Source organism: Capricornis sumatraensis, chromosome 15 (assembly GCF_032405125.1).
Source record: "Capricornis sumatraensis isolate serow.1 chromosome 15, serow.2, whole genome shotgun sequence".
Lineage (NCBI taxonomy): Eukaryota > Metazoa > Chordata > Mammalia > Artiodactyla > Bovidae > Capricornis > Capricornis sumatraensis.
In genome coordinates this window covers 55,196,689-55,207,210 of record NC_091083.1, presented here as the reverse complement: position 1 = coordinate 55,207,210, position 10,522 = coordinate 55,196,689, and the positions used below count along the sequence as shown (strand labels likewise).

Genomic DNA, 10,522 nt, shown 5'->3' with positions numbered 1-10,522 from the left:
GGTCAAAGGAAGTGTCACCAGGAGGCAGAGGGGAGGGTGGGATTGCCTCTCTGCAGCCACCTTTGTGGACATACACACCTTAAAAACACATTCTGTAACCCCAACCCCATCTCTCTAGAGTCTTAGATATGGAGTCCAAGAATGGAATTTTTAATAAGCTTCCTCCTTCCCCCATTAGTCTAAGAAGTATAGTTCTCTCTGTCCTGTGTGCAAAGCACAGAAGCTAGTGAGAACACAGGCCTCCTCCCCTGGAGGTCCCCCTAGAGCAAAGTGGAGGCAGCAGGCCTGTGGGAGCTGGGGAGAACAAGTGGTTCAAGACCCTGAGTGGCTTGAGACCCCCCCACACCTGTCCACAGGTGCTTGTGATGAAATCTCAAATACAAAATAAGAAGCATCGCCTCTCAGCTCCTCCTTCCCCAACATGCACAGAAGGGAACAGAGAAGAGCACACTGAATTTCCTCACTGATAGTCTCCCATGACTAGGACCGACTCCACACAGCAAACAGTTGTAGGAATGTATATTTTTCATAAAACAAAATTTTGAATGGAAAAAAAGAAGATGCAGTCTATAAACAAGTATCTTTTCTGAAATAGGCCCCACACAGAAAAGGTACACCCCCCCCTCAGAGGGCAGTGCAGCTCTGCCAATGTGCAGCTAAGCCAGGGTCACCCACCGAGGGGGTTGCTCAGCCCTCTCCGTCGGCGTGCATGTCCACCCACAGACCCTCCTGCATCAGAGGCACCTGTCCCTTCAGGTCACTGACCCACATTATGGTCCAACAGGGTTGCAGTGACTGCTCACAGCTGCCCTAGGACAGTTCCACTCTGTGTGGGTGCAGTGGGGGACAGGAGTATGACGACACAGACGAGAGGAAGTCCACGGCAGGCATCAGCCATCGCTTTATTAAGGCTCAGAGTGGTATGCCAGTCAGAGGGGCTGAGTCATTCACTCCACAGATCCTCGCCGCACTCCACTTGTGGGTGACACTGAAGGTGGAGGCTCTCTCTGAGATCCAGAGCCACACTCACATCCGCCTTGGAGGATGAGACGTGTGTGCAGAGAATGTGGCTCAGAGCGTGGGGCTGGCTCTAGCAGACCCTGGGCTCTGGCAGGGAGGCAGTGGAGGGCAGGGACACCTCCCCAATCCCTCCCAGCCCGAACTATGGCTTTGCTATCCTATCGCCACTTGAGTGGGTGTGGAGGGCCCTTTCCCCACCCGTCACTCTGTAGGCCCACGTGCTACACTGTGGGAGGAGACAAAGGGAAAGCCCTGGAGAAAGCGGAGCAACCCCCCACCCTGTGCCTGGGACCAGGCCAGACCTCAGGAGCTTTGAGCCCCCCAATCACTCCTCCTCAGCTCCTCCCAGCGATGGGTCTTCTCAGGTTGAAGCTGGTCACTCAGAAGTGAACCCGCAGAATGTCCTGGCTGGCGAATGGCTGCTGGCAGGCTGTGCATGTCATGGCCGGGGAGCGCTGCTTCTCGCTCAGGCAGGGCCGGCACAGGAGGTGACCACAGGGAAGCTGGTACGCAGGCTCCCTTTTGAAGTAGGGAGAGAACACTCTTTTGCAGGATGTGCATTCAGGGCCCAGGCTGCTCCCAGACTGCTCTGGTGAATCAGGGAGGAAAACAAACCAGGGTTAGGGAAAGTGGTCCCCGGTCCAGACTCCATCTGGGAGGCAGGGCATGTGCCTGGAGTAGAATAAGAAGCTTCTCTACCCTGCACCCTGCAGCAGCCTGGCTTCCTCCCTCCCTAGGTCACCCCTTACTGATCAGGGAGGGGAGGGTTTTAGGGAGCCTGAGAATCTTGGGAACCTCCTCTCGATCATCAGTGCTCCAATGAATGCTCAAGAAAAGCTGGCTTTCGAGGGCTGCTGGGCAGCACTGGGCCCTGCCTGTGGCTCTCCAGCAAGATGGACTTTCCCCCGGATAGGCTGCCAAGGTCAGAGCAAGGCACAAGCTCACCCTGACAACCCTGATAAACTGCAAGAAAGGTGAGATGTGACAAGCAGAGGAAAAAGCAAAATATGGTGTGATATACCCGGGCTGAGCATGTCAAGAGGGGACAGAGGTCACCAGAGGGGTAGGGCTGAGGTCTGTCTATGGCAGATCTGCCTGCTGAACCTGGCCCTGCATCACTGTAGCCCTGGAGCCCAGCAGCTCCCCTCCCAACCCGTCCGTCAACCCCCTTCTTGTGCTTCAGGCTCTCCCCTTCATGCTTCCCACAAGGTTTCCTGAATGAAGGCCACAGCGGGCAGGTCCTGCCACCCCTCCTCCCCAAGCTATACCTGCCGCTCTTCCTTCTCTCATGGCCCTTGTCTAGGGTTGTTGCTCTCTCTCCATCAATCCATACCCACCTGGAGAGGGCAAGGATGGGTTCTTGGGTGAAGAGCCATAAGAATGAAAGGGAGCCAGCCATGCATGAGGTGAAAGAGATACCGCATACAAAGAGAGGCTGGTCCATTAAAGACACAGAAAAGACAAGAGGTGTGATACGAAAGCGTGCGGCTTCGAGAGTCTGGCAGAACATGCAAGACCTCACAGGCAGCAATTTCTACTTCATTCAAAGTTCAAAAGGATATCTTGGAAGAATTCTAAGAAGTGGAATACCATGATCTGGCTGACATTATAAGAAGATCCTGAAGGCTCTGTGAAGAGGACGGGCAGGGTAAGGGTGACTGCAGAGGAGCAGCAGAGGCTGCTACAGGAATCTGGGGGAGCGGCGCAGGAGCCAGGGCAAGGTGGCAGCAAGAGCGATGGAGCAGAGAGGACCTCCCTGAGATCTACTTTGGAGGAGTGGAAAAAGGACCTGAAGATGAACAGAATGTCAGGAATGTTGACGGAAACCAAGGATGACCTCCCATGTTATGGGCTTGACTACAGGGTAGAAGATGCTTGCTCTTTACCAGTGACTGGATGATGGGGGTGCTTTGGAGGCACCTGCAGTTCTGAGTTAGAAATTCACTTAAGATATCCATGAGTTTCCCCTATAGGGGTGCCAAGTAGCTCGAAGGGAGGTCAGGGTCTGAGTTCCAAGAAGAGGCAGGAGCTATACGTGAACATGGGCAGTCACTGGCCAAGTGGGCTCTCACTTGAGTGACACAGAGCATAGCGAAAAGGGTCCAAGACCAGAGTCTGGAAGAGAAGAAAGCATCAGCAATGGAAACTGAAGAGATACTGTTGAAAATTGGAGAAAAAGAGCATAACATCTGGAAGGCCAAGACAGAAGGTGTTTCAGGAAGGAGGGAGAGGGGAGCCACAATAAATGCTGCCAAGAAGGTGAGTGACCATCAAATCTGGGGTTATGGAAACTGCTGGCCACCTGGATGAGACAGGTTCTGGGAATGATCAGGATGGAACCATAATCAGAGAAACAGAGAAGTGGGGACAAGAGGCAGAAAAGGTAAGCTGGCCTGGGATCCAAGCAATGAGAACAAACTCAGTTTAGACAGGCAAGAGGAAGAAAGTGTACACCTTATCATTAGCCCCACCAGATTTCACCTTGTAAAAAGTGCCCCAGGTTCTCTTGCTTTGTATCCTGACTAGTCTATCATCCATTGTGATCCCAAGTTCATTTTAGGCAAAACTTGAATCAGTAAGCTACCACTGTTCTAAGATGCTGGCTAATAGGCAGGGATGAAGACGGCATACTCAACTAGAAATTACTCTCCACATTTACATAAAGTACCACAGATGTCAGATGAGAGACAGACTAGATTAAAAAAAAAAAAACCAAAATGGAGAAACAAACAAATGTCCTCAGGACAGAGTAATTAACGTTAGATCTTACCAAAATCACCAAGCCCCAACACCCCAGAATTACTAGGAATTAAATAGAGAAAGCCTTTCCTGTGAAGAGTTACACTTCATAGGCAAATCCCCCTAGAAAAGGAACGGCCTGGCTGTTGGAACTAGGGGAGCCTGGGTGTGGAGGTCCAGAGTCCCAGAGGCATGGCCCAGTGTTCTGTTCAAGGGTCTGAGGAGATGGACAGCTCTTACCTGAGCTGGTGCCGGGCCTCCAGGAAGTACTGCCCCCTCTTGTGCTGAGGTGCTGGAGCTGTCCCCTGGTCAGCCGAGATGTGAAGGAGGGCATGGAGCCAAGGGTTGATGTCAAGGCAATTTCCAAGCTTTGTGACAGTTTTTGCTCATGGGACACTGGGCCTGTTAAGAGATATACAGACCATAATATCCAGAGAGAGTTCTGGCAAAAGAGAAAACCAAAACACAAAGTCCTCTGAAGACCACAAAATAGTGTTTCTTCTCCTTCTTTTAAAAATATTCTCATTTTATTTATTTACTTGTCCTTGGCCAAGCCACACAGCGTGAGGGATCTCACTTCCTCGACCAGGGACCGAACATGTGAGCCCTGCAGTCCAAGTGTGGAGTCCTAACCACTAGACGGCCAGGGAAGCCCCACAGAATGAATGGTACTTTTAACTTCAAATAGACACAGACATAAAGAAAGTCCTCCCTAGTTTCCACTAATAGACTGTGATAACAGGATAGCAGGAGGTAAAGCCCTGGTGTTCCTGGCAGTTCTTACCCATCTCACATTGCTTTCAGGATTCCTGGGCTCTCTGCCAGCTTTCCTCCTCCTGTACAAATTACTGGGCAGGTCTGGGCCACCTAGTGGCTCATCTGCAGAACTGCACCCTACTTTCCGAAGTGTCCCTACTTGCCAAGGAAATAACTGGGGTAAGCAAATGCCCAGCCTTGTAACCCTGCTCCTTGCCCCCACTCCCTCCTCAAAAGCCTTAGTCTACCCGTTCCCATCTGCTAGTTCCTCAGCTCTTCAGGGCAGGGCCACTGGCCTGCACTCTTTCGGTGTCCCAATCTTCTTGCCTCCGTAGGTAAAGCAAAGCAGTTATTACGGAGTGGAATAATGAAGACCCCTCTACCCATTTCACTATCTAGAGGGCCTTCTCTGGATATGGGCCAAGGGTGAAGGCAGCAGGCGATGGGGACAGCTGCCCAAAAACGAACCCAGAGATTTGCCAGATAGCAGGATTCCCCAAAGTGGTATACTAAAAGTACCCCAAAGTAGGGAGCAGAATGTTTGTTCTACAGTATGTAGGATATAGGCTATCAGCCTGAGGCCTTGAAGGAGCACTAGTCAGCATGCTCCTGTGTCACCAACAGATCTCTTGAGGCTAACACCAATGGAGACTTCCACAAATATCAAGGTCTAAGCACCTTTCTCTTCATCTTGCCCCACTGCACCTCAGAGGCTTCCAGGAGTTTCTGGGAGTCTTGTTAACTAAAATTTACACTCAAAAGTCAGAGAAGACACAGACGTAATCTTTAAATTACAATCATGTAACCCTTTTAGACTAAGAGAGGAACTTTAAAGAATGGTAAAATCTAAACGGACTAGTTTTCATAAGGAAAAAAAAAGTTGTCAGAGCTTTCCCCAAAAGCACCAAGCACTGACAATCACAGGGGAATTTTACCAAAATGCCAAGTGTAAATGATTCTAAAACTATTAAGTTGTTCCAGAGTTTAGAAAAGGAGAATTTCCTAATTCTTATGGAACAAATCATCGAAACCAAAACCTGACCAAAGATGGTGTGCCCTTGTGCACACACACACCCAACTGCAGTTCAATCTCATTAATGAATGCAAAAATCCTAAATAAAAACACTAGCAAACAGAACCAAGAAGCACACTAAAAGAATGAACAAACGAAACTTCTTACAGGACTATAATAATAGTTCAATATTAAGAAGCCTGCTAGTATACTTCACAGCATTATCATTGTTGTTCAGTCGCTAAGTTGTGTCCAACTCTTTGTGACCCCATGGACTGCAGCACGCCAGGTTTCCCTGTCCTTCACTATCTCCCAGAGTTTGCTCAAACTTATGTCCATTGAGTCAGTGATGCCATCCAACCATCTCATCCTCTGTTGCCCTCTTCTCCTGCCCTCAATCTTTCCCAGCATCAGGGTCTTTTCAAATGAGTCAGCTCTTTGCATCAGGTCAAAGGATTGGAGTTTCAGCTTCAGCCTCAGTCCTTCCAGTGAATATTCAGGGTTGATTTCCTTTAGGATTGACTGCTTTGATCCCCTTGCTGTCCAAGGGGTTTGAAAAAGTCTTCTCCAGCATCACAATTTGAAAGCATCAATTCCTCGGCACTCAGCTTTCTTTATGGTCCAACTCTCGCATCCATACATGACTACTGAAAAAACTACAGCTGTGACTATATGGATCTTTGCTGGCAAAGTGATGTCTCTGCTTCTTAATATGCTGTCAAGGTCTGTCATGGCTTTTCTTCCAAGGAGCAAGCACCTTTTAATTTTGTGACTGTAGTCACCATCCACAGTGATTCTGGAGCCCAAGAAGATAAAATCTGCCACTGTTTCCACTTTTTACCCCTCAACAGATATACAAATATGCCATGAAATGATGGAACCAGATGCCATGAAATTAGATTTTTGAATGTTGAGTTTTAAGCCAGCTTTTCATTCTCTTCTTTTAACCCTCATCAACAGGCTCTTTAGTTCTTCACTTTCTGCCATTAGAGTGATATCATCTGCCTATCTGAAGTTGAAGATTTCTCCTAGCAATCTTGATTCCAGCTAGGTGATACAGTGGAAAAGAGTTCGCAGGCCAATGCAGGAGACTTAGGAGATGTGGGTTTGACCCCTGGGTCAGGAAGATCCTTTGGAGTAGGAAATCACAACCTACTCCAGTATTCTTGCCTGGAAAATTTCATGGACAGGAGGGCCTGGTGGGCTACAGTCCATGGGGTTGCAAAGAGTCAGACTTGACTGAGCATGTACAAGGATGTGAGTAAGAATATGGCACAATATCAATCACTTTGCTGCATTAAAAGGTCTAATGATGAAAAATCATAGTATCATCTCGACTGATATTGAAAAGGCATCAGACAAAATTCAATCTTGGATAAAAATAATGAATAAAATAGGAATCATTGGTGCGGGAAAGTGTCTGAAGCCCCCAACGACTCCACCTCCTGATACTCATGTCCTTTGAGTGTGAACTGGATTCAGTGACTTGTTTGCTACAGAATACACTAAAAGTGATGTCGCTCTGTGATTAGGTTCTACAAGACTGACTTCCACTTATTTGCACAGGCTGGTTTATATAGCTACCATGTTGTTTGCTGCCCTTGAGATGCCCACGTGGCACGGAGTTGAGGGCAGAATCCAGCCACCAGACAAAAAGGAAGTGAAGCCCACAGCACAACAGTTTAGCAAGGAACTTAATCCTTCCCTTGAGATGGCTGCAGCCCTGCCCACACTTTGATAGCAGCCTTGAGAGACCCTAAAGCAGACAATCCAGCTCAGTGATGCCTGGATCCCTGAGGGAGAAGCTATAAATGTGTGATTCTTTAAGCTAGTAAATTTTGGTTTAATTTAAGCTGGCAAAGCACAAAACAAAGTGCCAGTGCCAAGGGTCACCCAGGAGGAGTAGAGACAACAAGAGGCTTGGACACAGGACAGGGCATTACCTGTTGAGCAATCCATGAGCTCATTGGCAGCTTTCATTTTCTTAGCAGTGTGCTCTGAGGTAGAGGGTGAGGCCAGAAGGCTTGTGGTAGAAAAACAGGAAGCATTTAAGCCAAGGCTACTGTCTGGGCCATGTTCGGCCTGCTCCATCTTCCTTTTCCGAGAGGGCAGAGCAATGGAAGAAGGGGTTACTGCCAATGCAGTCTGTGCTCTCCCGAGCAGGTGGCAGCCTGGGATGGAGTGCTGAAGCAGGAAATGGTCGATCCGCGCCTTCAAGGAGGGGTGAGGCAGGGGCTGGGAGTGCGGAGTAAAGGCTACTCCTGTGAAAGGGTCACTGGGCACTCGGCCCCATGTGGCTTCACTGCGGTTACACTTCTCTAGTGTGCTCTGGTCAATGACCTTGCCTGAGGGCAGCAGCATAGGGAAAGGCATGATCTCCAGGGTGATGGGATCTAAGAACTCTTCAGGTATATCTCGAATTACCTCAGCCAGCTCCTGTAGGCTAGAGGGGGCCTGCTGGCCCTCAGACTGGCCCCCGGAATCACAGTCACTCTCCATGGGCAACGCTGGGGCCTGTAAAGACAAGTCCTGAGGGAGGCTCTCTGAGGCAACCAGCAGGACACTGTCTATCACTTCCTGAGAGCAGGTTTTGGCTGGCTGACCCCATACCTCCAACCGCTTGATACAAGGGACACCACCACCTGTCACATGGGTGATACAGATCTTGAGATGGGCCACATGACTAAGAGAAAGAGCCCCTTTATTCCAGAGCTCTTGGGCCACAACAGCAGGAGAGGGGAGTGTGGCTTCCACTGGGCCAAAAGGTGGCCTGGCCTTGAAGCCCTTGTGGCTAAATACCACTTGGCTCTGGTTTTTCAACAAGACTTTGCCCACCAAAGTGAACGCTTCCTTGTTCGGAATGGATAGGTCATCCGGGTCTGGGGTCCGGCACTCAGGGGTATTCCAAGATGCTCTGCTGGATAAGGCCGATGTGTACATTTCCAGGCCAGTGACATTCTGGCTTCCCCCAGCTGAGAGATCCATGTTAATCCTACAGATTTCCACATTGAAGGGAAAGGAAACTGTCACACAGACTGGTGGCTTAATGAAATACTCTGTCCTAAAACCATGACTTCTCTTTGCCAGGTCTTCAGAGATGAGATTTTCTACTTCATAGCCATCAGCTGATATCTAGATTTAAGGACAAAAATGAGTCACATTGATTTGATGAGCTCTAAATCAAGGTGAGTTTTCAAGAACTTGTCACTTCTAGTAAAACTCTAAAGAAAATCTGAAGGTCCTCATGAAATTTCCTCTATTATATCAAATTTTCCTGGGTTTTCCTTTTCTTTTTTTGGCATGCGTCCAAGATCAGACGAAAGGCTGAGGGCAACTGTGCCCCTAAATACTGCCCATCCTTAAAAAACGAGCAACAAAACTGCCTAACCAACCAAAATCCCTTCAAAATAACATCTCTATGAAAGAGCAGCAGATATACAAGCTTTTTTTAATCTTATTTTTAAATTTCAGAGGATGAAAAAGTACAGATTTAGGGGGAAATGAAGATGTACACTGAAGTTTCCAATTTTGTATTTGGACTCTATCAATTGTAACAGTTTCCCCAGGAAGGCACAACAAAGGACCTTCTTGTAAATCTTTGAATGATGAAACTGGAGGAAAAAAGTTTGCATAGGAACAAGGACCACAAAAGACTGGGAAATTTAAAACAGTGAATGTGCTAAGGGTGAGAGTATGAGTAGCTTTTTCTCCCTCTTACTATTTCCAATACTTGTCATAACCAATGGAAATTTTAAGGTGTCACTGTCTGAAGGAGTCAGCTTAATAATCTGGGAACCTGAAATAATGTGCTGCATGCAGAAATTCCAAACTCGCGAGAAGTGCAATTCTCCCCTTGGAGTTTCCTTACTCCCTGCTCTGGACTGTGGAAACATACCCTCCTTTGCACAAAATGGGAAGCAGCTTAATTCAAATAATAAAGCACAAGGAATCCATATAACAAATATAAGCCATTATTTCTAGCATGAGAAGTTAGCAAGAACAGCAGTGAGAGAATTTCCACCTTCACTCTGACCTTGAGTGAAATTAAAATTTATCATCAATGATAAATTGATGAGAACTGGAAAGAAGAGAACCCTCCACAAAATGAGTCACAACTCAGCTTGTAACAGTGCTGTCTGACTTTAGAGGCGCAGCCTGACCCATGCTTACCTGACTATCATCTGGTAGACTCTGAAATGATGAGGGTGAAAGCACATTAAGCCTGAACTGTCTTAATATACAAGGCAGGAAATGGGGGAAAACATGAAAAACAGATGTCATTTATTTATTTATGTGTATATACTTGTTCTGTTTACCTTGTTGCAGTAAATTCTTGGTCTGAACTGTGGGAGGCAAAGATTTATTACCATCTTTATGGCTGAAAGGATAGCTTCCAAGCATCAGAAATAGCCTTAAATGAAAAAATAAAACTTAATATTAGACAAGTTAAAATTCAAATCTAAAGTCTTAGGAGTTGATTCCTAAGAGATGACAGTTAAACAGAATAACAACAAAAATGTAACAAACATACACTCTCATGGTCTATATTTATTCTCTTTCTATACAACCCGCGATGATTACAAGGGAGATTTTTTTTGCAGATTGTGTGGTTTGGTTCTCTAGCTGACAGTTGTTCTAAAGCTCCAGTGGAAGCAAGGGCCTATCAGTTCTGCAAGGAGCTCCCAACAGGAAAGGGAGGGTCAAAAGTAGATGCTGCTGCTGCTGCTAAGTCACTTCAGTCATGTCTGACCCTGTGCGACCCCATAGATGGCAGCCCACCAGGCTCCCCCGTGCCTGGGATTCTCCAGGCAAGAACACTGGAGTGGGTTGCCACTTCCTTCTCCAATGCATGAAAGTGAAAAGTGAAAGTGAAGTCGCTCAGTTGTGTCCGACTCTTCGCAACCTCATGGACTGCAGCCTACCAGACTCCTCCGTCCATGGGATTTTCCAGGCAAGAGTACTGGAGTGGGGTGCCATCGCCTTCTCCCAAAGGTA

At 47.6% G+C, this 10,522-nt stretch overlaps 1 protein-coding gene across 3 annotated transcripts; it reads right to left on the bottom strand.

Annotated features, from left to right (window-relative positions):
* Nucleotides 1–897: 897 nt before the first annotated feature.
* On the bottom strand, nt 898–9,941 carry UBOX5 (U-box domain containing 5). Of its 3 annotated transcripts, none has more exons than XM_068987255.1 (4): nt 9,844–9,941; nt 7,471–8,659; nt 4,000–4,161; nt 898–1,609 (listed from the first exon to the last, which is right to left on the bottom strand). In XM_068987255.1, the coding sequence occupies exons 1-4, from the start codon at nt 9,895–9,897 to the stop codon at nt 1,401–1,403; spliced, it is 1,614 nt and encodes a 537-aa protein (XP_068843356.1). In that variant the 5' UTR covers nt 9,898–9,941; the 3' UTR covers nt 898–1,400. The 3 variants fall into 3 exon arrangements, with proteins under 3 accessions (XP_068843356.1, XP_068843358.1, XP_068843359.1); XM_068987258.1 differs by having other exon boundaries at nt 1,452–1,604; XM_068987257.1 differs by lacking the exon at nt 4,000–4,161.
* Nucleotides 9,942–10,522: the final 581 nt, after the last annotated feature.